The 24154-nt window shown below is 43.3% G+C and overlaps 1 protein-coding gene and 1 non-coding gene across 2 annotated transcripts; both read right to left on the reverse strand.

The window, feature by feature from the left end:
* Positions 1-16676: 16676 nt before the first annotated feature.
* On the reverse strand, positions 16677-19419 carry RPL37 (ribosomal protein L37). Its single transcript, XM_049862900.1, has 4 exons — positions 19316-19419; positions 18570-18705; positions 18255-18339; positions 16677-16797 (listed from the first exon to the last, which is right to left on the reverse strand). Exons 1-4 carry the CDS (start codon positions 19316-19318, stop codon positions 16728-16730), a joined length of 294 nt encoding a protein of 97 aa, XP_049718857.1. The 5' UTR covers positions 19319-19419; the 3' UTR covers positions 16677-16727.
* On the reverse strand, positions 16886-16965 carry LOC126070752 (small nucleolar RNA SNORD72). The gene has a single exon (XR_007516275.1). It is a non-coding gene; the product is annotated as a small nucleolar RNA SNORD72 (small nucleolar RNA).
* Positions 19420-24154: the final 4735 nt, after the last annotated feature.

Raw genomic sequence — 24154 nt, forward strand, 5'->3', positions numbered from 1 at the left:
AGCAAATGAAGGTCCCGAAAGCTTTACTCCATCCACATCATTAAGGTTGACTCTACTTTGAGGAGGCAGCTCTTCCCCAGTCATCTTTTGAGTGCCTTCCAACCTGGGGGGCTCATCTTCCAGCACTATATCAGACCATGTTCCGCTGCTTTTCATAAGGTTTTCACTGGCTAATGCTTTTCAGATGTAGACTGCTGGGTCCTTCTTCGTAGTCGTTCTTATTCTGGAAGCTCAGCTGAAACCTGTCCTCCATGGGTGACCCTGCTGGTATCTGAATACCAGTGGTATGGCTTCCAGCATCACAGCAACACACAAGTCCCCACAGTACGACAAACTGACAGACACGTGGGGGATGAAATGATAATATGTTGGATATATTGGATTAAATAAAAGATACTATTAAAATTAGTTTCACTTTTTTTTTTAACATGTTTTAATGTGGCTCCTAGAAAATTTTAAATTACTTATGTGGCTTGCATTTATGCTCACATTGTATTTCTATTGGACAATGCTTTCTAGGTCATTTTACAGACTAAAAACTTTCATATAGGCCAAGTCAGCACAAGCTTTACTCAGGTCGACTATGACAAAGGGCATTAAGCAATATTAAAATGATTTGTGGTAAACTTTAGAAAGAGGCCTAGGGTTTCTCTCGCCAGGATCCTGTATCCTGCAAGGCTTCTTGAGTGCCAGGCTCTTGCAGTGTGGGTGGCTTCTCCCATGCCAGAGACTGCTGTGTGCACTGGCCAGCAGTGACCAATGGCCACCTTTCTCCAGAATCCCTTCAGCAGCTTCACAGAGAAATGCTGTTGGGGAGGCTACTCCCACATTGTCTCTGATGAGTTTCCAGCAAGTTCTAGCAACAAGACACTTCTCCACTATCCAGTGAGCCATGGCTGTGCCAGTCTGACAATATCAGGATCTCAGCCCTGGGTTTGGGAAGGCCTCTTCTTTGGATGCTTTATCTCAGCTCTGGGGTAGTGATTGTCTTTATTTCTGCTATTCGTACATTCTTTAGCATTCCCTTTACTTCTTTCTTCAATATTAAACTTTGTCTGCTCAAATTACTATGTGGTTTCTGTCTCCTTGTTGGACCCCGATTGATACACCAACTATTTTCATTGATGTTGGTATTTTTACACTCCGTATGTTATTTCTGGCATTTATGTAATGAACTACCATAATGTTGTAGTCAACTGACAACTGAAATTTCCTTATTTAGCAAATGCTAAATGCCTGTCTGTACTTGCATCTACAGAGATTTTAGCGTTGGTCTAAACCTAACACATTAAAAAATATCAGAAGGCAGAATGTGAATAAGAAATTTATTCAAAATTTAAAAACAGTTGAGGATTTTACTCTATGATAAATTCCCTCATAGGATTTGAGGGTGGGAGACAGGAAAGGGCAGATTTGCTCTGATTAAAATTGTTGGAAAATTATCTTTTCAATGAATTAACTCAATGTCAAAATCATCTATGTGAATGTTATCTTAGATCTCTGTATTGTAATTAGCTTTGTGGTTCCACATCCAGGCCATAGATGAGTAAAGGATTCTAAACAACGAAGGTATATTTGTTGACATAATCTTACATTGTACAACATCTCTATTAAAGGGATACATTCCAACAACACTCACCATTGTCAGAACCTTTATTAACAAGAAAAACAAAATATCTACTTTTAACAATCTCTGTGCCTTAGCTTTCTCCTCTTCGAAATAAAGGAATTGTGTTACACAATCGTAAATCTGTTATAACTCTAAAACTACTGTGCTGTGCCGTGCCGTCCTGTGCTGTGCCGTGCTGTGCCGTGCCGTGCTGTGCTGTGCTGTGCTACCCATAGGGTGTGTTCCCAGAGGTTGCACTCTCCGGAGCCATCCTTAATTGGGCAGTAGATATACACCTCCTCTGAGGATTCCTGCTTCCTGTCTCTCTCCTCCCTTGAGGAAGGGCTTTTCCTCTGAGGGCTGCTTCCTTGTGACACAGGGACCATAGACAGTTTCTGCTCTGTACTTTTCAGTGGCATCACTAGAGTTGGTGTCACCCCCCTATGGACCTCCTCTCATACCATACCATACAGAAGTCTAAGTAATGTTTTTGGTACTAATGTTACTCATAAATTGTAATTCTCATATATCACTCCTTTTCCTTTACTACTTCATTGTCAAAAATGGTATTGATACAGGTTAACAAATACTAATTGCCACAATATTGTAGATAAAACACCAGCAAATTTGACAAAATCAGCAACTATAAAAACACCGGCCACAGCTGGAAAGGACAGCTCGTGCTTGGAGCACGTGCAAACGAAACCACATGATTTGAAGCATCACTGTAATTGGGCAATAATGACAGCTTTGAACAGAACACATTAGATGGTTCAAAAAGTAGATTAGCATAGAGTTTTAGCCATGTAGGTATATCGATACATATAGGCTGGGCTTACAAAAAATAGTTTTTGTTGTGACTAACTACGAGGATATTTTTGTAAAAAATAGTAAATTTCTGCTGAAACACTGCACAAAAACTTTTATAGACAGTCACTTTATTGTCCCCCCTGACAGTGTTACCCAGTGTAGTCCTCACCCCTCACACCCCTCCTAGTGATGCCACTGGTGCCTTTTACACACAAGGCAACTGAACTATGCACTACACAACTCTTATCTTCCTCCCATTTGCCCAGGATGCTTCTGCTCCTGAAATAATACTGTTTACCACCTGGTCTCTTCCTCCTCAGCTGCTTCTACCATCTGTCCTAGCCTGGGGAAGCGCAACATTTTTCCTGTGCCATTTTACCAGTTCTCTTTCTTAAAAAGGCTTTGTTCCTAAAGGGTTTTACTAATTTTATCTGTATATTAACACTCAGAGGCTCAAATCATTTTAAACATTCTTGAGGGCAAAGCAAAATTTTTTTACATTTGCTAGATGCTTAGGTCTACCCATATGTTTGGGAACTACCAAAATTAGTCTCTCTCTCTCTCACAATCCACCAGGCGCTCCTTGGAAACTCTATGGGGCAGTTCTACTCTGTCCTATAGGGTCGCTATGAGTCAGAATCGACTCGACGGCACTGGGTTTGTTTGTTTTTTTTCTCTCTTACACACACGCACACATACACATGTGCACATACACACACACCCACACACACAAAGGAAAATCTATCCAAATACCTGGTCATTGCCTTCAGACCACTTAGCTAGATCAAGGACTTAGGAGTACAAGGGAGAAATTGGTGAGTTTTTTTTTTTTTTCTTTTTCTGAAGAGGGATATTAGTGTTTAATCCAACCTTGTTGAAAAAAAGAGGCTACTACCTTTTAAGTTTCAGGACAGTGGTGGCTCGCTCAGTAGTAGAATTCTCACCTTCCAGGCAGGAAAGCCGGGTCAATTCCTGGCCAACGTACCCCAAGCTTGCATTTTGCTATGATGCTGAACAGGAAGTCCCAGCCTGACAGACTAGGAAGAAAGATCCTGTGATCTACTTCCAAAAACCAGCCAGTGAAAATCCAACAGATCAAAGCAGTCTGATCCCGTGGTGCATGGAGTCACCATGAGTCTGGGGCAACTCAATGGCCACTAACAACATTCTAACCTTAAGCCTAGTGAAGAAAACTTCATGGGAGCCATTCAAAAAGCTTTGAAATGTGTTCCTGGCAATTTGGTGGGAGGCCGGAGAGGGCTGCTGCCATGAGATCTCCCTGTACTTCAGAGTTTGTTCAGGCCAGGCATGTGGGAATGTTTCCTGTGGACCAGATGTGGGCCACTCAGAGGAGATCCAACATGGGGGTAATTTTGGATCCTGCCAGTAGGGTACCCAGAGAGGAAACCTCAAGAGACACCAGTTGGATACTAGGAACTAGGAAGGAATTTCAAAAGCCTATTTGAATTTAAATGGGCCCACCAGATTTAAGGGAACTACGAAAGAGGAAACCCAACAGGGAACTTCCACAAGGATCATACAAGTGCCTAGGAGAAAAAGTTAACTTAAACATCTGCTAGGCCCAGGGATTGTGAAACTTAACCAAGGAACCATATCATCCTCTCATCTCTCTTTCTTCCTATCTACCCTTTAACCCCAGTGAGTGCGAAATTGCAGGTCTCAAGCCCCAGAAGAGGTGTCCAGGGACAAAGCAGAGATCATGCCCCCTTCCCTACTGCTTGACTTGCTGCCCAAAGCAGGCCCAAGCTGGGAGAAGTGACTTAAAGCTAAGTTTGACTTTTGACTATTACGTGAAACCAAACATTTTAATTACTGAAATAAAACTGTTTTTACAACTAATCATGACTGGAGGATATTTTGTATTATCTGTGAGTGGTCTAAAAATACATGGGTCCAAACAGCTTTTCATCCTAGGGCAGGATAAGATTAGTCTCACTGTAAAAAAAATAAGGACACGAATACAATTCCTGTTCTACAAACTGTTTACATACCTGAGAACCATTACATTTTCATTGGAATTTTCCTTGTCAAAACATTCTTCTACCTTACCATGGTGGTTACTGTTATACGTGAACTTGGCTAGGATATGATTCTAAGTGGTTTGGCAAACATTGGACTGATTGCTGTTCCATAATGTAATATAATGTAATCACCTCCATGATGCGATCTGCTATGACCAGTCAATCAGTTGAAAGGGAAGTTTCCTTGGGTAGCATGGCCTGCCTCCAGTGTATAACTGGATGTTCCAGTAAGACTCATTCTCGCTCTGGATCCTGCATCCAACTTATCATCATCTGACCTCCAGTTCTTGGGACGTGAGCCAGCAGCCTGGGTTCTGACCTACTGATTTGGAGTTCTTCAGTCCCTGCAACCTCGCACGTCAGGAGAAGCCTCCACCCTGATGCCTGACTCATGGATTTGGGACTTGCCAGCCTCCACAACTCTGTGAGCCATTTCCTTGAGTTAAATCTCTCCATATATATTTATATATGTACATTTGACTGGATTTGCTTCTCTAGAGAACCCAGCCTAAGATGTCTGGTACTGAAAGTGGTTCTGAAATAAACCTCATTGCCTTTAGAGTCGATTCTAACTTGTAGAGGAACAAAATCATAATAGTGAGTTTTCTGAGTTGGTTTTCAATTCTGGTTAGTCTTAAAGGCACTAATGAGTCTGCTGCCAGTAGTAAAGAGGGCACTGCTAATTCATGGCATAAGGTGGAAATAGACATATGCAAAATATTACCACTAATGGAACAAATATTTGGGAAAGAAAAGGCTCTGGGTGATTGCATATTTGATACTTTTATACCATTTTGTCAGAATGAAAATTATAAGGAAGCTGGTTGGTTGGTCCTACTTTCACTAGACAAAGTGTTGAAAGAAAGAGATTATCTTAGGGCTTCAGAGTCACAGCTCAAATGCAACATAAAAGACCTGAAAGTTGCCTTTTGTGCCCTGAAAGAAAGCTGTATTTCTTGTAACAGAGCTGATACTGCCAAAAACCAAACCCGGAGTCTTATAAGAGTAGCTGAACTTACAACACCAATTGTAATTCCAGCCTCGAATGGTGTCTGAAGGTAAAGTGAGGGCATTGATTGGGAAGAAATGGAATCCTGAATCTTGGGATGGGGACCTATGGACAGGTAACTAGAAGCTAGCCCCTAAATTCCGTTCAATCACCCCTGCCAACAGAAACAGCCCTCCCAACTGAAGAGTTTACACATCATGTGTGTTGGCTAAACTATGTTCCTCAGGAAAACCATTACCCCCGCTTCCACCCCCATCTGTTGAGGCTAACCCAGCTGCGCCTGAAGAGTCTTTGTTAGAGATATGACTTGAGGCAGTGCCTAGGGAGTTGTGTGGGGTATTGCCTGAGGTAGATGCTTTTTTTTTTTTTTTTTTATAAAACATTGCTAAATGTCCCCAGGACCTACCCCCACCACCCATTTTTGCTTCTAGACATATAATTAGACTTAAGTCTCAGCAAACCCCAAGAGGTGAAGTACAAAGTGTGACCAAGAAGGAGATACTACGCTTGATTTTTCTAATATATATGAACAGAAACCTGGGGAATAGGTGTAGGAATGACTATTAAGGGTGTGGGATAATGGTGCAAGAAACATAAAGTTGGGTCATTCTGAGTTTATTGATATGGGCCCACTAAGCATAGATTTTTTTTTTAAATTGTGCTTTAAGTGAAAGTTTACAGATCAAGTCAGTATCTCATACAAAAACTTATACACACCTTGCTATGTACTCCTAACTGCTCTCCCCCTAATGAGACAGTACACTCCTCCTCTCCACCATGTGTTCCTGTGTCCATTCAACCAGCTCCTGTCGCTCTCTGCCTTCTCATCTTGCCTCCAGACAAAAGCTGCCCACATAGTCTCATGTGTCTACTTGAGCCAAGAAGCTCACTTCTCCTAGTATCATTTTTCTGTCTTATAGTCCAGTCCAATCCCTGTATGAAGAGTTGGCTTTGGGAATGGTTCCAGTCTTGGGCTAACAGAGGATCTGGGGACAATGACCTCCGGGGTCCCTCTAGTCTCAGTCAGACCGTTAAGTCTGGTCTTTTTATGAGTATCTGAGGTCTGCATTCCACTGTTCACCTGCTCTATCAGGGATTCTCTGTTGTGTTCCCTGTCAGGGCAGTGATTGGTGGTAGCCAGGCATCATCTAGTTCTTTCTGTCTCAGGCTGATGTAGTCTCTGGTTTATGTGGCCCTTTCTGTTTCTTGGGCTCATATTTACCTTATGTCTTTGGTGTTCTTCATTCTCCTTTGCTCCAGGTGGGTTGAGACCAATTGATGCATCTTAGATGGCCACTTGCTAGTTTTTAAGACCCCAGACACCACTCACCAGAGTGGGATGCAGAACATTTTCTTAATACATTTTGTTATGCCAATTGACCTAGATGTCCCCTGAAACCATGGCTCCCAGACCTCCGTCCCAGCTACTCTGGCCTTCAAAGCATTTGGTTGTATTCAGGAAACCTCTTTGTTTTTGGTTTAGTCCATTTGTGCTGACCTCTCCTGTATTGTGAAGCACAGATTCTTTATTCAGTGTTTCAGCTCAAGAGGTTAGAAAAGGATCTAATAGTTTATTTGGTTATTTCACTGAAGCATGGATTATGCGGTGGCCTACACTAAATCAAACTGAAATGCCAGACCTATCTTGGTATACTGTAGAAGGAATCCAAAGGCTTAGAGAAACTGGCATGTTATAGTGGATTTATCAGGTCAGACTCACAGACCAACCCATGGAGTGCCCAGAGAGCACACTTTTTACCACAATAAACCCATTACCGTCGAGTCGATTCTGACTGGTAGCAACCCTCTAGGACAGAGTAGAACTGCCCCATAGAGTTTCCAAGGAGTGCCTGGTGGATTCGAACTGCTGACCTTTTGGTTAACAGCTGTAGCTCTTAACCACTACGCCACCAGGGTTTCCAAAGGGTGAGAAAAAAATTCATGAAGGGAGCCCCAGCATTCTTCAAGACTGCTGTGATTGCTGTTTTAAATATTTGACAGTGGGAACTGCCCTAACTGAATTAAAACACCTAAGTACAATGGGGAGCCCTGGTGGCACAGTGGTTAAGAGCTACGGCTTGCTGTCCAAAAGGTTGGCAGTTCAAGTCCACCAGCCTCCCCTTGGAAACCCTATGGGGCAGTTCTACTCTGTCCTATAGGGTCGCTATGAGTTGTAATCGACTTGATGGCAACAAGTTTGGTATGGTTTAACTACAATAGGGCTGAATGGATCTAGTGGTGATAGGGGCTAAGTGGTGGCACTTAATTGACAAAGACAAGGTAGGCGTGGTTACCATAACGGAGAGCAGGATCGAAGCAGTAATCAGAATAGTCTGACTCATATGGACTTACAGCCTTGGCTACTTAGTCATGGTGTCCCTAGGAGTAAAATACATGGGAAATCTAAATATTTACTTGATCTGTTAAGCAGAAGAATTCTAGGTCAAGTGAATGGCAATATAACTTGAATTGCCAGAATATAGAGTCATGGCCCCTCAATCAATTCTCAGACTTGAGCCAGTTTGTTGTTGTATTATTAGGTGTGGTAGAGTTGGTTCTGACTCATAGCAACCCTATTAACAACAGCATGAAACACTACCCAGTACTGTGCCATCCTCACAACCATTGCTATGTTTGCATAGCATGTTGTTGCAGCCGCTAGATCAAGCCATCTCATTGAGGGTCTTACTCTTTTTCACTGACCCTCCACTTTACCAAGCATGATGTCCTGCTCCAGGGACTGGTCCTTCCTGATAACGTGTCCAAAGCACGTGAGATGAAGTTTCGCCATCTTTGGTTCTAAGGAGCATTCTATTCTTCTTCCAAGACAGATTTGTTTGTTCTTGTGCAGTCCATGGTTGTAAAAACGGCTTTGGGGCAGGGTCTGACCTCCTCCAGCTTCACGAGGGGGAAGGAGAATCAAGATCAACAGCCCAAGACTGATTAGCATGAGGCAGGGTTCAGACACGCCTCCTCTCTCCGCCATCTTTACCAATTCTGGCACCAATTGTCCCTCCTAATAGGACTCTCTACTGGGTTGGGTAATTCATTGCAACAGCCACACAGAACTCACAGACCATACTCACAATTATGGGGTTTATTAGGGAAGTAACAGTTACAATTTAGGCTCAAGAACACTCAGGATGCAATTCTTCCATTAGCATAGGCTCTCCTGAGCTGTGCTTGCAGGCCAGGCTCTCCCTGGCCATCAGTCACTCCCCAAAGTCACTCAGCTTTCTGTCTCTGCAGGCCAGGAAGACCACTGCAGTGGTATATTCAATATTCTTTGCCAACACCATAATTCAAAGGCATCAATTTTTCTTCTTTATTCATTGTCCAGCTTTTGCATGCATATGAGGCAACTGAATATACCACGGCTTGGGTCAGGTGCACATTACTCCTCAGAGTGATGTCTTTGCTTTTCAACACTTAAAGAGGTCTTTTACAGTAGATTTGCCCAACGCAATGCTTCATTGGATTTCTTAACTGCTGCTTCCGTGGCAGTTGATTGTGGACCCAAGTAAAATGAAATCCTTCACAATGTCAATCTTTTCTCTGTTTATCACAATGTTTTTTTTCAGTCTAGTTTTGAGGATTTTTGTTTTCTTTATGTTGAGGTATAATCTATACTGAAGGCTGTGGTCTTTGATCTTCAGTAAGTGCTTCAAGTCCTCTTCACTTTCAGCAAATTAGGTTGTGTCATCTGCATAATGCAAGTTGTTGATGAGTCTTCCTCCAATCCTGATGCCCGTTTACAGACCACAACCCCTTGAAAAAAGGGGAGGCTGGGTCCCCTTAAGGAAGGATCCCACTGTACTGCCAAAAATTTATACTGTTAATCTTTCTCTCAGCTTTCCCCAAAGGGATCTATGGCCTTTTATGAGAGTGACTATTCACTGGGAAAAAGGAAATAATCAGGCTTTTGGGGGATTGGTGGACACTGGCTATGTACTGACATTAATTCCAGGAGACCGTAAATGTCACTGTGGCCCACTAGTCAAAGTAGATGCATATAGAGGTCAGGTTATTAATGGAGTCTTAGCTCAGTTCTATCTCATAGTGGGTCCAGTGGGTCCCCGAATCCACCCCGTAGTGATTTCCCAAGTTTCACAATGCATAAATGGAATAGACATACATACTCAGCAACTGGCAGAAGCCCCACGCTGGATCCCTGACAAGTGGAGGAAGGGCTATTATGGTAGGAAAAGCCAAGTGAAAGCCATTAGAACTGTCCCTACTAGGAAAAGAGTAAACCAAAAGCAATACTGTATTCCTGGAGGGATTGTAGAGATTAGTGCCACCATCAAGAACTTGAAAGATGCAGGGGTGGTGATTCCCTCCACGTGCCCTTTCAACTCGCCTATTTGGCCTGTGCAAAAAACAGATGGGTCTTGGAGAATGACAGTGGTTATTGTAAATTTAACCAGGTGGTCACTGCAATTGCAGCTGCTGTTCCAGATATGGTTTCATTACTTGAGCAAATTAATATGTGTCCTGGTACCTGGTATACAGCTATTGATCTGGCCAATGACTTTTTCTCAATTCCAGTTTTGAAGGACCACCAGATGCAGTTTGCCTTCAGCTGGCAAGGCCAGCAATACACCTTCACTGCCCAATCTGCCAGCAGCAGAGACCAACAGTGAGTCCCCAGTATGGCACCATTCCTCGGAACCATCAGTTGGCAGGTGATTACATCGGACCACTTCCATTATGAAAAGGGTAGCATTTTCTCCTCACCGGGATATACACCTACTCTGGACATGCATTTTCCTTCCCTGAACACAATGCTTTTGCCAACACTACAATCTGTGGACTTACAGAATGCTTCATGCACTGTCATGGCATCCTACACAGCATTGCCTTGGATCAAGGGGCTCACTCCACAGCAAATGAAGTGTGGTAATGGGCCCTTGCTCACGGAATTAACTGGTCTTACTATGTTTTCCATTGTCTTGAAGCAGCTGTTTGATGGAACAATGGAATGGCCTTCTAGAGACACAATTAGGGCACCACCTAGGTGGCACTACTTTGCAGGGTTGGTATAGTGTTGTCAAGGAGGCTGTATATGCTCTAAACCAGTGTCAAATGTTTGGTACTTCTCCTTCCATAGCCAGAATTTACAGGTCCAGGATTCATGGGGTAGAAATAAGGGTGGCACCACTCACTATTACCCCTAGGGACCCACCTGCAGAATTTTTGCTTCCTCTCCCTGCAATCCTATGCTTTGCAGGCCTAGAGGCCTAAATTCCAAAGGGAGGAATGCTCCCACCTGGAAACACAACATTGACTGCATTGAACTGGAAGTTAAGAGTACTACCCAGCCACTTGGGGTTCCTCATACCTCTGAATCAACAGGCAAAGAAGGGAGTTACTATATTGCCTGGTGTGACTGATTCTGATTACCAAGGGGAAATTGGATGGGTATTACATAATAGAGGTTTTTTTAATGGAGGTAAAGAAGAGTATGTCTAGTATACAGATCCCCTAGGGCATCTTAGTGCTACCATGACCTGTGATTAAAGTCAATGGAAAACTACAGCAACCCAATTCCTGCGTAACTACTAACGGCCCAGACCCTTCAGGAATGAAGTTTTGGGTCACCCCACCAGGAAAGGAACCACTACCAGTTGAGGTGCTTGCTCAGGACAAGGTGAACACGGAATGGACGGTGGAAGAAGCCACTGCTGTCGAGTTGATTCCAACTCACAGGGTCGCTATGAGTCGGAACCGACTCAATGGCACTGGTGGAAGAAGGTAGTCCTAAATACCAGTTACGACCATGTGACCAATTGTAGAAATGAGGACTGTAATTGTTGAGCATTTTTTCATTTTATTATACATGTATGTGTGTATGTATATATATATATTTTTTATTTCTTCACTCCCTTATCCTATTACTCATAAAGTGAAAGATGTAAACGGGGCTAGTCTGCTTTCAGTTGTACACATTAGTGGTATCATGTTAAGCTTAAGTATGGCTTTATAATTGTCTTTATTTAGAGATTATGGTTTAAGGGCATGTGTACAGGTGCCAAGTTCACAACGGGTGGACTGCGATGGTTTACGTTAAATGTCACCTTGGCTAGGCTATGATTCTCAATGGTTTGGCAGACACTAGACTGATTGCTCTTCCATAATGTAATATAACCACCTCCATGATGAGATCTGACACAATATAATCACCTTCATAACAAGATCTGCTATGAGCAGCCAATCCAGTGAAAGGGGAGTTTCCTTGGGGTGTGTGGCCTACCTCCAGTATATACGAATGAATGTTCCAGCAGGGCTCATTCTTGCTCTGGATCCTGCATCTGACTCATCATCTGACCTCTGGTTCTTGGGATGTGAGCCTGCAGCCTTCCGCCTGACCTGCAGATTTTGGAATTTGCCAGCTCCTGCAAGCATGTGAACCAGCAGCCTGCCATCTGACCTGCCAATTTTGGGTTCGTCAGTCCCTGCAACCACGTGAGTCAGAAGCCTCCAACCTGACACATGACCCACAGATTTGGGATTTACCAGCCTCCACAATTACATGAGCCATTTCCTTGAACTGAATCTGTCTCTCTCTATATATGTTTCACTGGTTTTGCTCTAGAGAATAAGATACTTAGTATACAAGGAAGCTTTTGCTTTACTGCTTGCATTCCTGGTCTCCAAGGTTATTGATAATTTCTGCCCTGTGCTTCTCTTTGATGACTCAAACTACCTTTTATCTGGGGTGGGGATTCCTAAATAACCCACATGTGCTAATGTGAAAGAAAGTTCTCTGAAATTAATTCTTAAGCAAAACAATCCTGTAACACATTACATTGCTTTTCCTACACAAATTTATATTACAAAGAGAAATTTCCACCAGTTACAGCCAAAGTTAAATTCTGCAACAAACTCAGAACTCAAAAAATTGAGTACAATTAATTGGTTTGCTGAATTGCTATTCCCTGGAGCCTTTGCCTGGGTGGATCATTACAGCTTTCTAAACCACCTTTCTAAAGGTTCCCCCACTCTCTATCACATTCGTTACGACTTCACAGGACTTATTACTATGTGAAATTTACTTGTTCACTGCCTCCCCCCGCCCTTAAAGGGCATGCTGTCAAAGCAGTGTCCATGTCTTGTTCTCCACTTCTATCTCTAGAGCCTAGAACTATTTTTTGTACACAGGTTACTGAACAGATATTTGCTTCACGAAGAGGTTACTTTATTGTCAGTAAAAATTGGGAACCATAGAAGGAAGAGCTAGGTAACCTACCAAAAGTGTCTAATTTTGTTTTTTAAATTCTACCTTTCATTTCTTATTGCCCAATCTCCCCTGAACCCCTAGAATATTGACTTTTTTCTTGGTACTCTACTGAAATTTGAAAGGTCTATGGAAAGTCAACACTAACCTAATTTGCCGAATCCAAATCTATTTTATACCTTCATTCTCTTTAGTCTCAGCCACTTAAGACCAAGTGCCCCTCAAAAAATCTTTCGTGGTTTGCGTTGACTCAGCCCTATCTTACTTCCTGGGCTAATTCTGCAACTACTGCAGTTAACTGTCACCTTCAAGAGAGCAGGGACCATCATTTTTGCTCCCAATGAATCTCTAACATGGTCTGGCATTTTAGACGTATTATATTGAACAAATGAACCACCCTCTTCTTTGATCTCCCCAAATCTTTTGAGCCTCTCTAAATTGTCTTTAGCTTTGTATATTCTCATATGGTTCCAAGCATTAATGAACCAAGGACTCAAGTCAATGAACTGAATCTTTTTCTCACAATCATAGAAATGCCTACCAGATCTCATCATTACTTCGTATGTTCATGTTTAAATTATCTTCACCCCTGTGACCCTTAAATCAGTTCCCTTTCGTAACTATTTCTCCCAAATGTACATCTCCAGGTCCAACTCTATACCAAGTGTTTACCCAAGTGCTTCCTAAACACCAACTCCTGATAGCCCTCATTGCATCTAAACAAAGCCCTCATTCCCTCTATTCTGTATTTCAGTTAAGGCCATCAAGTACTTCCTTGCTGTAGCCAGAAACCAAACCTGTCTCCCCGATAAGAAGAGCTTGCTGTTAGACACCATGCTTATCTCATGTAATTCTCACACCATCACCCATCTGTCAGTTTGTTGTACTGTGGTGGCCTCCATGCTGCTATGATGCTAGAAACCATACCACTGCTATTTCAAATACCAGCAGGGGCAACCACAGTGGATAGGTTTCAGCACAGCTTCCAAACTCAGACAGACTAGGAAGAAAAGCCTGGAGATTCACTCCTGAAAGTTAGCTAATGAAAACCCTATGGCCCACAATTGAACACTGTCCAATATAGTACAGAATGTGACCTCCAGCTCATCTGTATATAGAGATTGGAAGGCACTCAAAATACGGAAGCTGCAACAACAGATGTGGGCATAACAATGATTATAAAGATGGTGGAGGATGAGGTAACATTTTGTTCTGTTGTACATGGGGTCACCACTAGTCTAACACAAATCCTCATAACCACCTAGAGAAGTAAACGGGCTTGCGAACTGTTCATTTTGATTCAAGTTTTAGATGTGTGGTGCAATGAGTTGCTCAATGCGGCCCTTCTACCCATAGTCTTTGTGACTCATACACAATGACTAAGACTATGCAAGTAAGGTACGTGGAATGCTCGAGAAGGGATCGGGTTTGAAGGTCAGTTCTGCTTCCCTGCTAGCTTAAAATGAAGACACCCCAGAGGGAGGAGGAGGATCTCACCACCACTACCAACAGGGTGTGAAGGATAGAGGGGGAAGAGTGAAAAGAGGAGTGCTTGCAGTTATTTCTAAGCTGTCCTACTAAGAACTGTATCCTGAGCATTTCTGAACCTGAAGTGTAAACCTGTTGCTTCCCTAATTAACTCCATAATCCTGAGTATTGTCCCTGAGTTCTGTGTGCCCAGTGCAATGAATTACTGAACTCAGCAGATAAGTAGACGGTGCCACGGAAGGAACAGTTGGTGTCCGAACTGGTAAAAACGGCTGGTGAGAGGATTTAAATCTGACGTCTGCCTTAAAGCAATCAGCCTTGGGCTGTTGATCTAGTTTTGTCCTTTCTCTTTGTGAAGTTAAGAGGTCAGTGCCCCCATACCATTTAAACCTGATGTTCCCCATAAGAGACCTCCCTCCTACAGCCCCACTGCCACTACCTTACTGGTCCAGGCCATCATGACTTTTACATTAAGAACATGTTGACTGGGTTTCCAGTTTCAATTCTCACCACATCCACACTAGTTAATCTTGCTTAACTTTTAACAGTGCCACTCCTGTGCTTGAAACCAATCATTTACCACTGACCTCAGGCTAAAGTTCAAACCCCTTAGGGGTTTTTTATGTGATTGGAAACCAACACCCAAACCTCAACTGTGATCCTCGGAGCCACATCATCAGAAACACCAGAGCCGAGACATAAGCATTGAGTAAATTAGGCCTCAAGAGCAATCATTCCACTTGCTCGTACCCTAAACGTGTTAACCCACCCCCAAAAAAGAAAAAAAAATAGCCATACAATTTTCAACGGCAACTTTTTCAAGTAGATAGCCACGGCTTTCTTCCCAGGCTTCATCTCTGGGTGGCCTTTTACTGCCAACCTTTTGGTTAGCAGCTGACAGCCTTAACCGTTAGCACTACCCAAGATCTCTTAACCCACACAGACCCTTTTTGATTTTTTTCTCCTTATGGCTACCCTGGAATAGGCAAGTGAAAGATATTGAGAGAGACCCTTTCTTAAAAGGTATCTAGTTTCTAACTCTTCATCTGGACTTAAAATGCTCATCACATCATCTGTCTTGTGCCAAATGATTCTTCCTCTTGGCACAGGATTCAACAATTCCAGAGGTCTTCAGGTCAATGCCCCTTTCATTTGCCTCAGTATCTAAAACTTATCCAGTACTGGGTGTTACCTATCATATTGAGTACCCCCAGCCCATCACTCAGGAATCAACTATTAGAAACACCAGAAGATTACGCTGGAAAAATCTTAAAAGTGAGACTCCTCTTAGGCAAAAATAAACATTATAGTGCTGTTTTTGTAGGTCAAAAAAAAAAAAACAAAAACAAAAACCCCAAACCCACTGCCATTTAGTCAATTCCAACTCACAGCAATCCCGTAGGACAGAGGACAACTGTTCCACAGGGTTTCCAAAGAGCACATGGTGATCTGAACTGCCCATCTTTTGGTGGGCAGGTGAACTCCTAACCACCATGCCACCATTTCCCTTTTGTAGGTTAGAAGATAACATATAAACCTGAACCTAGATATTACCAAGTTTAGGTGTGGCCACTGTAAAAGCACCGCCATTTACTGACCTATAGACTTTGCTTATTTAGTCCTCACAAGCCCGTGAGACAGTTATTATTAGCCCTCTCAGCTTAAGTGAACACTGGCACAAGTTAGTACCATCACACTAACAAATGGCAAATGGACTCTAGAATCCATGCCCTTAATTGTTCATACTTAAATTAAAAAAAAAAAAAAAAACTATTGCCGTCAAGTTGATTCCCACTCATAGCTACCCTTATAGGACAGAGCAGAATTGCCCGATAGCTTCCAAGAAGCACCTGGTGGACTGAAACTGCAAGACATTTTGCTTAGCAGCTGTAGCACTTCACCACCAGGGTTTCCTTAACGTAGAGAACACAAAAGTCTCACAAGAAGCCCAAAGCAGATCTCCAAGATCATCAGGGGCTTTTATGCAAGTGAAATGTAAGGCAAATGAAAAGCTCAGATGTGAAGGATGACTTAGTAGGTAAAGAAGAAAAAGTAGCATGAGGGCAGGAATTAGCTAGTATCTTGAGAAAACATTCTAGGCTATAGTAAAGAAAGGTTGGCGAGGCAGGAGATCATGAAAGCCCAGGTTAAGGTCATTGGATGTTATCCTACATGCAATGAACGGCTCTGAGTTAGACAGGGTAGCCCTCTGTTACTTTATTTTATGGTGGCAGTTTCAACATTTGTGTTTCTTTGAATCTTCCTTGTCCTATTACTCAGTAGTCCAACTAAATTGGTCTTGTTTCATTTCAAGAAACTGGCAATAAACCTGTTCTGAGGAAGGCATGACAGAAATTCAGAGCACTCTGTTTAAAAAGTCTTCCCTTAAGCACCACTACAACCGAGATCAAGTAAATTTAAGTTGCCTCATTCACGAAACCAACTGCAATTCACTGATTAAAAATACCTTACACCACCAGATATATTTTAATAGCAGAGCATTTATTGCACAACTACTAAGCGTTGAACTCCTTAAGATGAACTGGATGCTGCAACAGCTGCCCTCTTGGGTTTAGGTGTTGTTCCTTCGCGGAATCCATGCCTGCACCATGTTAAAATTAAAAACGAGAATAGTTACTTTAGTAACATTACTACATCCATTTCAATTTTTTATTAAACAGAATTTAATGAGCTTATCTCAGGCAAATGCTGAAATCAGTATTGTATTCATATGTTCAGACATTTATTTTTATGACATCACTGATAAGCTGCTAGCGTAATTTTATTTATTTCCTCCTGCTTGAAGACATCTATTTCAGTCAGGGATAGTCGATTGCTTATTTGGTTGTACTGATCACTGGGTCAGTTATTTCCCCACTGCTTGTCAAGAAAGACCCAAGTTATTTGTGAAAATGCCTTCCTACACCAGCAGGGAAAAAACCCTTACTTGCCCTTAATCAAGGTAACAATAAACAATGGCAGATACTTTCTGAACAGCTTACTAAGAGCTTTACATTTTAACTAATATTTGTAACTACTGTTATCCCACTTTACAAGTGAGCAAATTGAGGCTCAGTAAGTCTGGCTTCAGTTAATTCTCTTAACTCCTATATTATATAAGCAAATTACTCACACCAAATCTTTACTATTGTACAATGGCTGTTACGTACAGAAAGAAAAGTCACCACCTTAGCAGATGAACACAAACAGACCTAACTGTTTACAAGGCTACAAACTGCCTTGTCATCCCTTAACGTTAGAAACTCCGGCACCTAATGTGTTGAGGTCAGGAATTTTGCTATACATCTCACAATGCAGAGGGCGACCCCTCATAAGTTATCCGGTCCAAAATGTGAAGAGTGGAAAGAGTGAGGATCGCTGAAATAGAACATAGAAGGTGCACAGGCTTTCAAGGGAGGTCTGCATCACTTTCAATCTCAGCTGTGACAGACGGGTTAATCCCTAGGCAGTTTCAAACTTTAATACAGGTTTTCAGTAAGTCTTGGCAGAGATTTTTCATTTATAACAAGCTCTAAGGACCTCACACTTTGAGGGCCAAGTTTGTCCTTCTGCAAAAATGCAATACCAATTATGACAGCTTTTAGCTACTCTAAATGCATTATACACATCCTTCAAAATCCCCAAACCAACTTAAACCAAAAACCCGCTGCCACCGAGTCAATTCAGACTCACAGCAACCCTACAGGACAGAGTAGGACTGCCCTACAGGGTTTCCAAGGAATGGCTGGTGGATTTGTGAAGATTTTATTCCCATTTTACAAACTAAACCAAGTAATCCTGACTCCAGATCTCATCCAAGTCTTTGGTATGAATCCAAGTGAGACATTAGTTATTACTAGTAAACATCACATTTTTATAAGTCTAGTTCAAAACATGCTCTAGGCACTTAACAATTCATACTACTGTTTACTAAGATGATTACCTTCCAACAACTCATCTCCACTAATCATCAGGGCAATATCCTCATTTTACACAAGCAAATGTGAGGATTCTCACCCAGTCATAGAATCAAATATGACTGAAACATATTAACTGTACCTGAATCTGCGGTATACAATTTTTAGGTGTCTCATTCGACCAGTACCAGTGGTATTTCGTCTTTTAGCCTTGGCACTCCAATTATCTAAAACACAAATGCAGGTAAGATTCCGAGAGATGTTTCCACACAACTTGTATGCTTTGATAGTCAAAATACTTGCGTGCTTTAGTTCGTCCTATACAGATGCATTAAGTTTTATTGTTAAGCACCAAAGTCAAAAGTCATGTCCCACTCAGGCACATTGCAAATAATTATTCTTAATCTCAATATTCATTCTAAGACCTAACAGTCGGCAGGAAAAACATTCAACTTACACTTCCTCTTGCGCTTGGCAGGGTAGCCACATTTGCCACAGGTCGACTTCTGAAGGTGGTAGGCCTTAGAGCCACAGCGGCGGCACAACGTGTGCGTCTTATTGCGACGCTTTCCAAACGATGACGTTCCCTTCGTCTGCAAATGAAGGGGATAAACAAAAAATTCGGCAACCTGGCAAATTTCTATACATGTTCTGTAGTTTTCAGGAAAGGCAACTACTGGTAAGCTTTAAAGACAATAACGGTTTTTAACTTCTCATAAATGCATTCCAGGTTATTTAAAGCCTTCTGCAGGAGTAGCTGTTTTGAAATCTGCTACCTTGTTAGAAGTAAAACAAGGGGTGGCGCTTAAGGCTAAAGAACATGATTTTACCACCTACTGCAAAGTTTAAGTACTCCCGCAAGGCACGGCCAACAACGTCGTCTTTTGCTCCTACGCAGAGCCAAATACTTCCAAACTACGTTTCTTTCCTTAGCGCTCATCCAAAGGCATGGCTCTAACGGCTCCCCAAAGGGCCCGCGGGAGCATGGGACTTTGAGCAACTCCAGCTCTACGACCGCAGGTTCGGAGCCCCCAGGCTCCACCTCAGCAATCCCTTCGACTCTAGGGGACCCTCACATACTTCTTTCCTCCTCCACCCGTTTCCTTTATGCGGGACCTTGCCGGCTCCTTACGGACAGCAAGCAGGGCGGCACAGGGAACAAGGATGGAAGGCGATACCGACGGCGCCGTGGAAACAACTCACCATCTCGCTTCTGCCGCCGACACCAAAGAGGCCGGAAAACCAGTCACTTCCGCTATATTGAACTCAGAAGCTTCCGCCGAGGGGAGTACTTCCTGCGGAGCGCGGTGCACCGCTCTCAAGCGTCCGTCGCCGCACTGTGGCTGGAGTTAAGAGGAGGCTGTGAAGCCAGGAAGGACCAATCGGATTTCAGCGCCGGCGGGCAGGCGGGGCTCCCGGCTTCCTAGGGGCTGGATGGGCGTGTCCCCCCGGACCGGCCTCAGCTAGGGCTTCCTTCAGGCTAGTGCTTCGCTTTCTTCGCCGCTGCTGCTCGCGGCCTTGGCTCCTCATTCTACATCGGATGTGCGGTCTCTTCCCGGAGTCCGCGTGGAGAGCCTGGGGTGCGGGGGTGGCTTGTCCGGGAGCACACGCTCTGACTCAGCGTCCTTGGCGTGTGTGTATTGGTGTGGGCTGGGAATGGGATCTTGATGCAGGGGCAGCCAGCTTCTCTCCAAGTTCTCCCTCCCTCTGGGCCCAGAAGCTTCTCACTGTGGCGGGGGTGGGGGTGGCTAAAAGTACAGTGACGAGACGGCCCCCAAGGAGCTGGTGCTCAGAAAGTAAAACCAGTTGCCATAAAGTGGCTTCCGACTCATGGCGACCCCCTGTGAAAGGCAAATAATGTTTTTTTCTACCATTTATTTTTCCTACCAGTTTTTTAGGAGCCCTAATGGCGCAGTAGTTAAGAGCCGAAGAGATCCGCAGCTGGAAGCTACCAGTTGTTTAATGAGCTCTGTGGAGTCGCTGGAAACCCTGGTGGAGCACTGGTTAAGTGCTAAGGCTGCTAACCAAAAGGTCAGCACAGCAGTTTGAATCCACCAGGTGCTCCTTGGGAACTCTCTGGGGGGCAATTCTACTCAATCCTATAGGGTCACTATGAGTCAGAATCAACTGGATGACAGTGGGTTTGGTGTTTTGGTAGAAGGTCGCTGGAAACCCTGGTGGTGTGGTTAAGTGCTGTGGCTGCTAACCAAAAGGTGAACAGTTGGAATCCACCAGGTGCTCCTTGCTAAGCCCTAGGGGGTAGTTCTATTCTGTCCTACTTAACAGTTTTTCTTTTTTTTTTTTTTGGTAGTGTAAATTTTAAGTGGCAGCTAACTGGAAGGTTGGTGGTTTGGACCTACTAAGACCTGGAGATCTGCTTCTGTGAAGATTATAGCCAGGAAAACCCTATGGGGCATTTCTACTCCATAGGGTTAGATGTCTTAAGGGGTTGGAATTGACTTGCCTCCACCCAACAACCAGTTACTTTGAGACAAATAAGTTGATCTCAAATCTGAATGTGCAAAGGAATTTGTTAGTCTCCTAGTTTCCTGTACTCTGCTGTCAGAAATCTGATTCAGCAGGTTTGAAATAGAACCTGGAAGTCTGTACTTAAAAAACACTTTATAGTTTCGAAATTGGTGGTTCACAGACCATATTGATAAGCTGATACATTTGTAAACTTTTACCCACAAAAGCCTCTCCTTGGGCAAAACAAACTTGAAAGTATTAAACATTTAAGAGTTAATAGGGAAAACTGATCCCAAATAACCATCTAATCTGTTCACTTTGTAGAGCAAACTAGGAATTCTTGGCCTGTCACATGGAAAATGTTAGGGAAAACTCTGAGTTAGATTGACTCACGGCAACAGGCTTGGTTTTGGTTTTAACCAGTAACAACAAGGAGCACGCTAGGAATCAGAGGTTTGATTTTGACAGGTGTTAATTGTTGTTGTTGTTAGGTGCCTTGGAGTCGGTTCTGAGTCATAGCGATCCCATGCACAACAGAAGGAAACATTGCTGGGTCCTTTGCCATCCTCACACTATCATTGTTATGCGTGAACCCACTGTTGCAATCACTGTGTCAGTCCATCTCCTTGAGGGTCTTCTTTTTTGCTGCCCCTCTGCTTTACCAAGCATGATGTCCCTCTCCAGAGACTGATCTCTCCTGATAACTTGTCCAAAGGATGTGAGATGAAGTCTCTCCATTCTCACCTCTAAGGAGCATCCTAGCTGTACTTTTTTCAAGACAGATTTGTCTATTCTTCTGGCAGTCAAAAGGTTATTTAATAGTTTAGCCTAATAAATATAGACAGTTTTCTAGAACTGGGAATTGAAAGATTAACAGGACATAGTACCTGTCCTCATGGAGGTAGCTGATGGCTGGGAGAGAGGGGGCGGGAACGGAAAGGAAGAGAGTAGGCATATAAACAGTTAACTTCATTACGAATGCTGTGCACAGGAGGAAGTGCTTGGACCAAACTACAGTTCAGGAGACACTTTGTGGTTTAGGTGCTGTATTAGTTTCTTAATGTTACTGTCACTGCTGTAACAAATTATCACAAAATTAGTGGCTTAAAACACAGCAAATTTATGACTATACAGTTCTGTGGCACAAGGCCAAAATCAGTTTCCCTGTGGCAAAAGTGGAAAGAGACCTGTGCAGTGGCTAGGGGAGCTGGGCTGCTAACTGAAAACTGAGGGAGAAAGATGTGGCAGTCTGCTTCCATAAAGATTACAGCCTTGGAAACCCTATACCAAAAACCAAGGCCAAACCCCTTGCTGTCAAGTTGATTCTGACTTATAGTGATCCTATAGGACAGAGTAGGACTGACCCATAGGGTTTCCAAGGAGCACCTGGGTAGGGGCCAAGGTGGCTGACTAGGTAGAAGCTACCTTGGATCCCTCTTTCAACAAAGTCTCGGAAAAACAAGTGAATTGATCACATACATGACAATCTACGAACCCTACCATCCAATACAGATCTAAAGAGTTGACCTGAGTGACAGGGGAGGGAGAAGCTGCACCCTGAAGCAGCGACTGCCTCTGGAACCAGCGTCCCGCTCCACAGCCTTGAGCCCTCGCGGTTCCCTGGTGCCAGGTGGCAGGGCTGATTGTGGCTTGCTGAGGTAGGGCAGGCATGGGACACAGGCCTAACCCCTAGCACCCTGGGGCAACCTCAGTAGAGACTCAGCCAGCGCAAGAAGGCTGCACACTGACACGGGTAACGAGAGAACGAGCAACCACAGGGAAGGAGCGACTGTTTTCGGAGCCTGGAGCCAGCATCCCAGTCAGAAAACCTTGGTGCTGGGCTTTGGACTGGGAGCAGAGGAGCTGACCATGGCTTCTGAGACAGCACAAGCACGGGACACGGGCCTGACCCTCGGGGGGAAGGGGGCAATCTTGACCCAGCCAGCACACACAGGCTACATGCCCCTCAGGAATCTCAGATAAAACAGTCATCACCAAGCAAGATAAGTAACTTTGTCTACATTGCTGGGTTCTACTCTCTCCTATCTATCTGATCCCTCCCCTCCCTGCCCCAGGCGGCTTCATTAACATTGGAATTTCCCGGGCCAGGAAGTGAAGTGCTCTGCTGGGTTTTTTTTTTTTTTTTCTTTTCCCAACCCATTCTTCTGGCCTAAGAGAAAAAAAAGAGAAGAAAAAAAACAAACAAACAAAAAACCCAGGGATGAAAAATCCTTCCCTGACTTCCCTAAATTGGAATAAAAATACAGAACCAGCTCCAGCCAAGCATGTGACATCCACAGTCTTTGGCTTTCATCCCTACAAGGAACAAGGTGGCTATTATTATGCAAAGGCAATTCTGATAGAGATCTGACTGTAATTGTTTTAGTGGATCACTGGAAAGACAAGTTTTCCAGGTCTGATATCACTACTTATTAAACAGAGCCCTCGCTGATCCACAACGGGGAACTGAGGGTTGAAGCTCCACCCGAACCACCTAGCCACCTGCCAAAGGGGTCTGAGGATACTGACACCTACCAATCTTTAGCGGTACATGCATTGGGTGCCTAAGGTACAGCTACAGAGCCCATCCACCAAAGTGCTTTAGGAATAGAGACACACTTACCTCACTGGCACGTGGGGGAATGCTGTCAGCATCCTGCCCCCCTGGAGAGTGACCCCCTGCTGCTACTAGAATCTGGTGCACACAACTATCACCACTACTCCTCTAAGTTAATAGGTGACAGTCTACACCACACACTTGGTGACCCAAAATCGGAACACGTACGCTGATTCTACTCAAGAATAGTGAATGGACTCTTAGGCTTATATATCTGGTAACAGCTCAAACCAGCTGGTAATAGGACATAAGTGATTCAAAGGCTACAACAATCAAGATAGTGCAATCTAGTAGCCCATCTGCATATATCGAAAGAAAACAAAACAAGATAAGACTCAGTGAGCAAATATAAAACCATTACAATATCTTACAGATGGCTCAGAGACAGCAGTCGATATCAAACCACATAAAGAACCATGATTGCTTTTACAACTCCCCAAATTAAAGAATCAAAATCTTTCCCAAATGAAGATAAATCGTGGAATTGCCAGATGCAGAATATAAAAAACTAATATACAAAATGCTTCAAGACATCAGGGATGACCTCAGAAATGAAATAAGGCAATCTACAGAAAAAGCCAAGGAACACACTGATAAAGCAGTTGAAGAAATCAAAAAGATTATTAAAAAACATAGTGAAAAAATTAATAAGCTGTAAGAATCCATAGAGAGACAGCATTCAGAATTCCAAAAGCTTAACAGTAAAATTACAGAATTAGACAACTCAGTAGGAACTCAGAGGAGCAGAATCGAGCAATTGGAATGCAGAGTGGGGGAGTTAGAGGATAAGGCAATTGACACCAATATAGTTGAAAAAAATCAGATAAAAGAATTTTAAAAAATGAAGAAACCCTAAGAATCATGTGGGACTCTATCAAGGAGAATAAGTTGTGTGTGATTGGAGTTCCAGAACAGGGAGGGATAACAGAAAATACAGACAGAATAGTTGAAGATCT

The sequence above is a fragment of the Elephas maximus genome, chromosome 2 (assembly GCF_024166365.1).
Source record: "Elephas maximus indicus isolate mEleMax1 chromosome 2, mEleMax1 primary haplotype, whole genome shotgun sequence".
Lineage (NCBI taxonomy): Eukaryota > Metazoa > Chordata > Mammalia > Proboscidea > Elephantidae > Elephas > Elephas maximus.

Bases quoted from the DNA above. Each gene is read 5' to 3' on its own strand.
- RPL37 (XM_049862900.1), bottom strand. The intron at 18,340-18,569 runs GTAAGTTGAATG...TTTGTGTTTTAG, and splicing joins TGCCAAGCGCAAGAGGAAGT to ATAATTGGAGTGCCAAGGCT. The intron at 16,798-18,254 runs GTACAGTTAATA...AACATGGTGCAG, and splicing joins ATTGTATACCGCAGATTCAG to GCATGGATTCCGCGAAGGAA.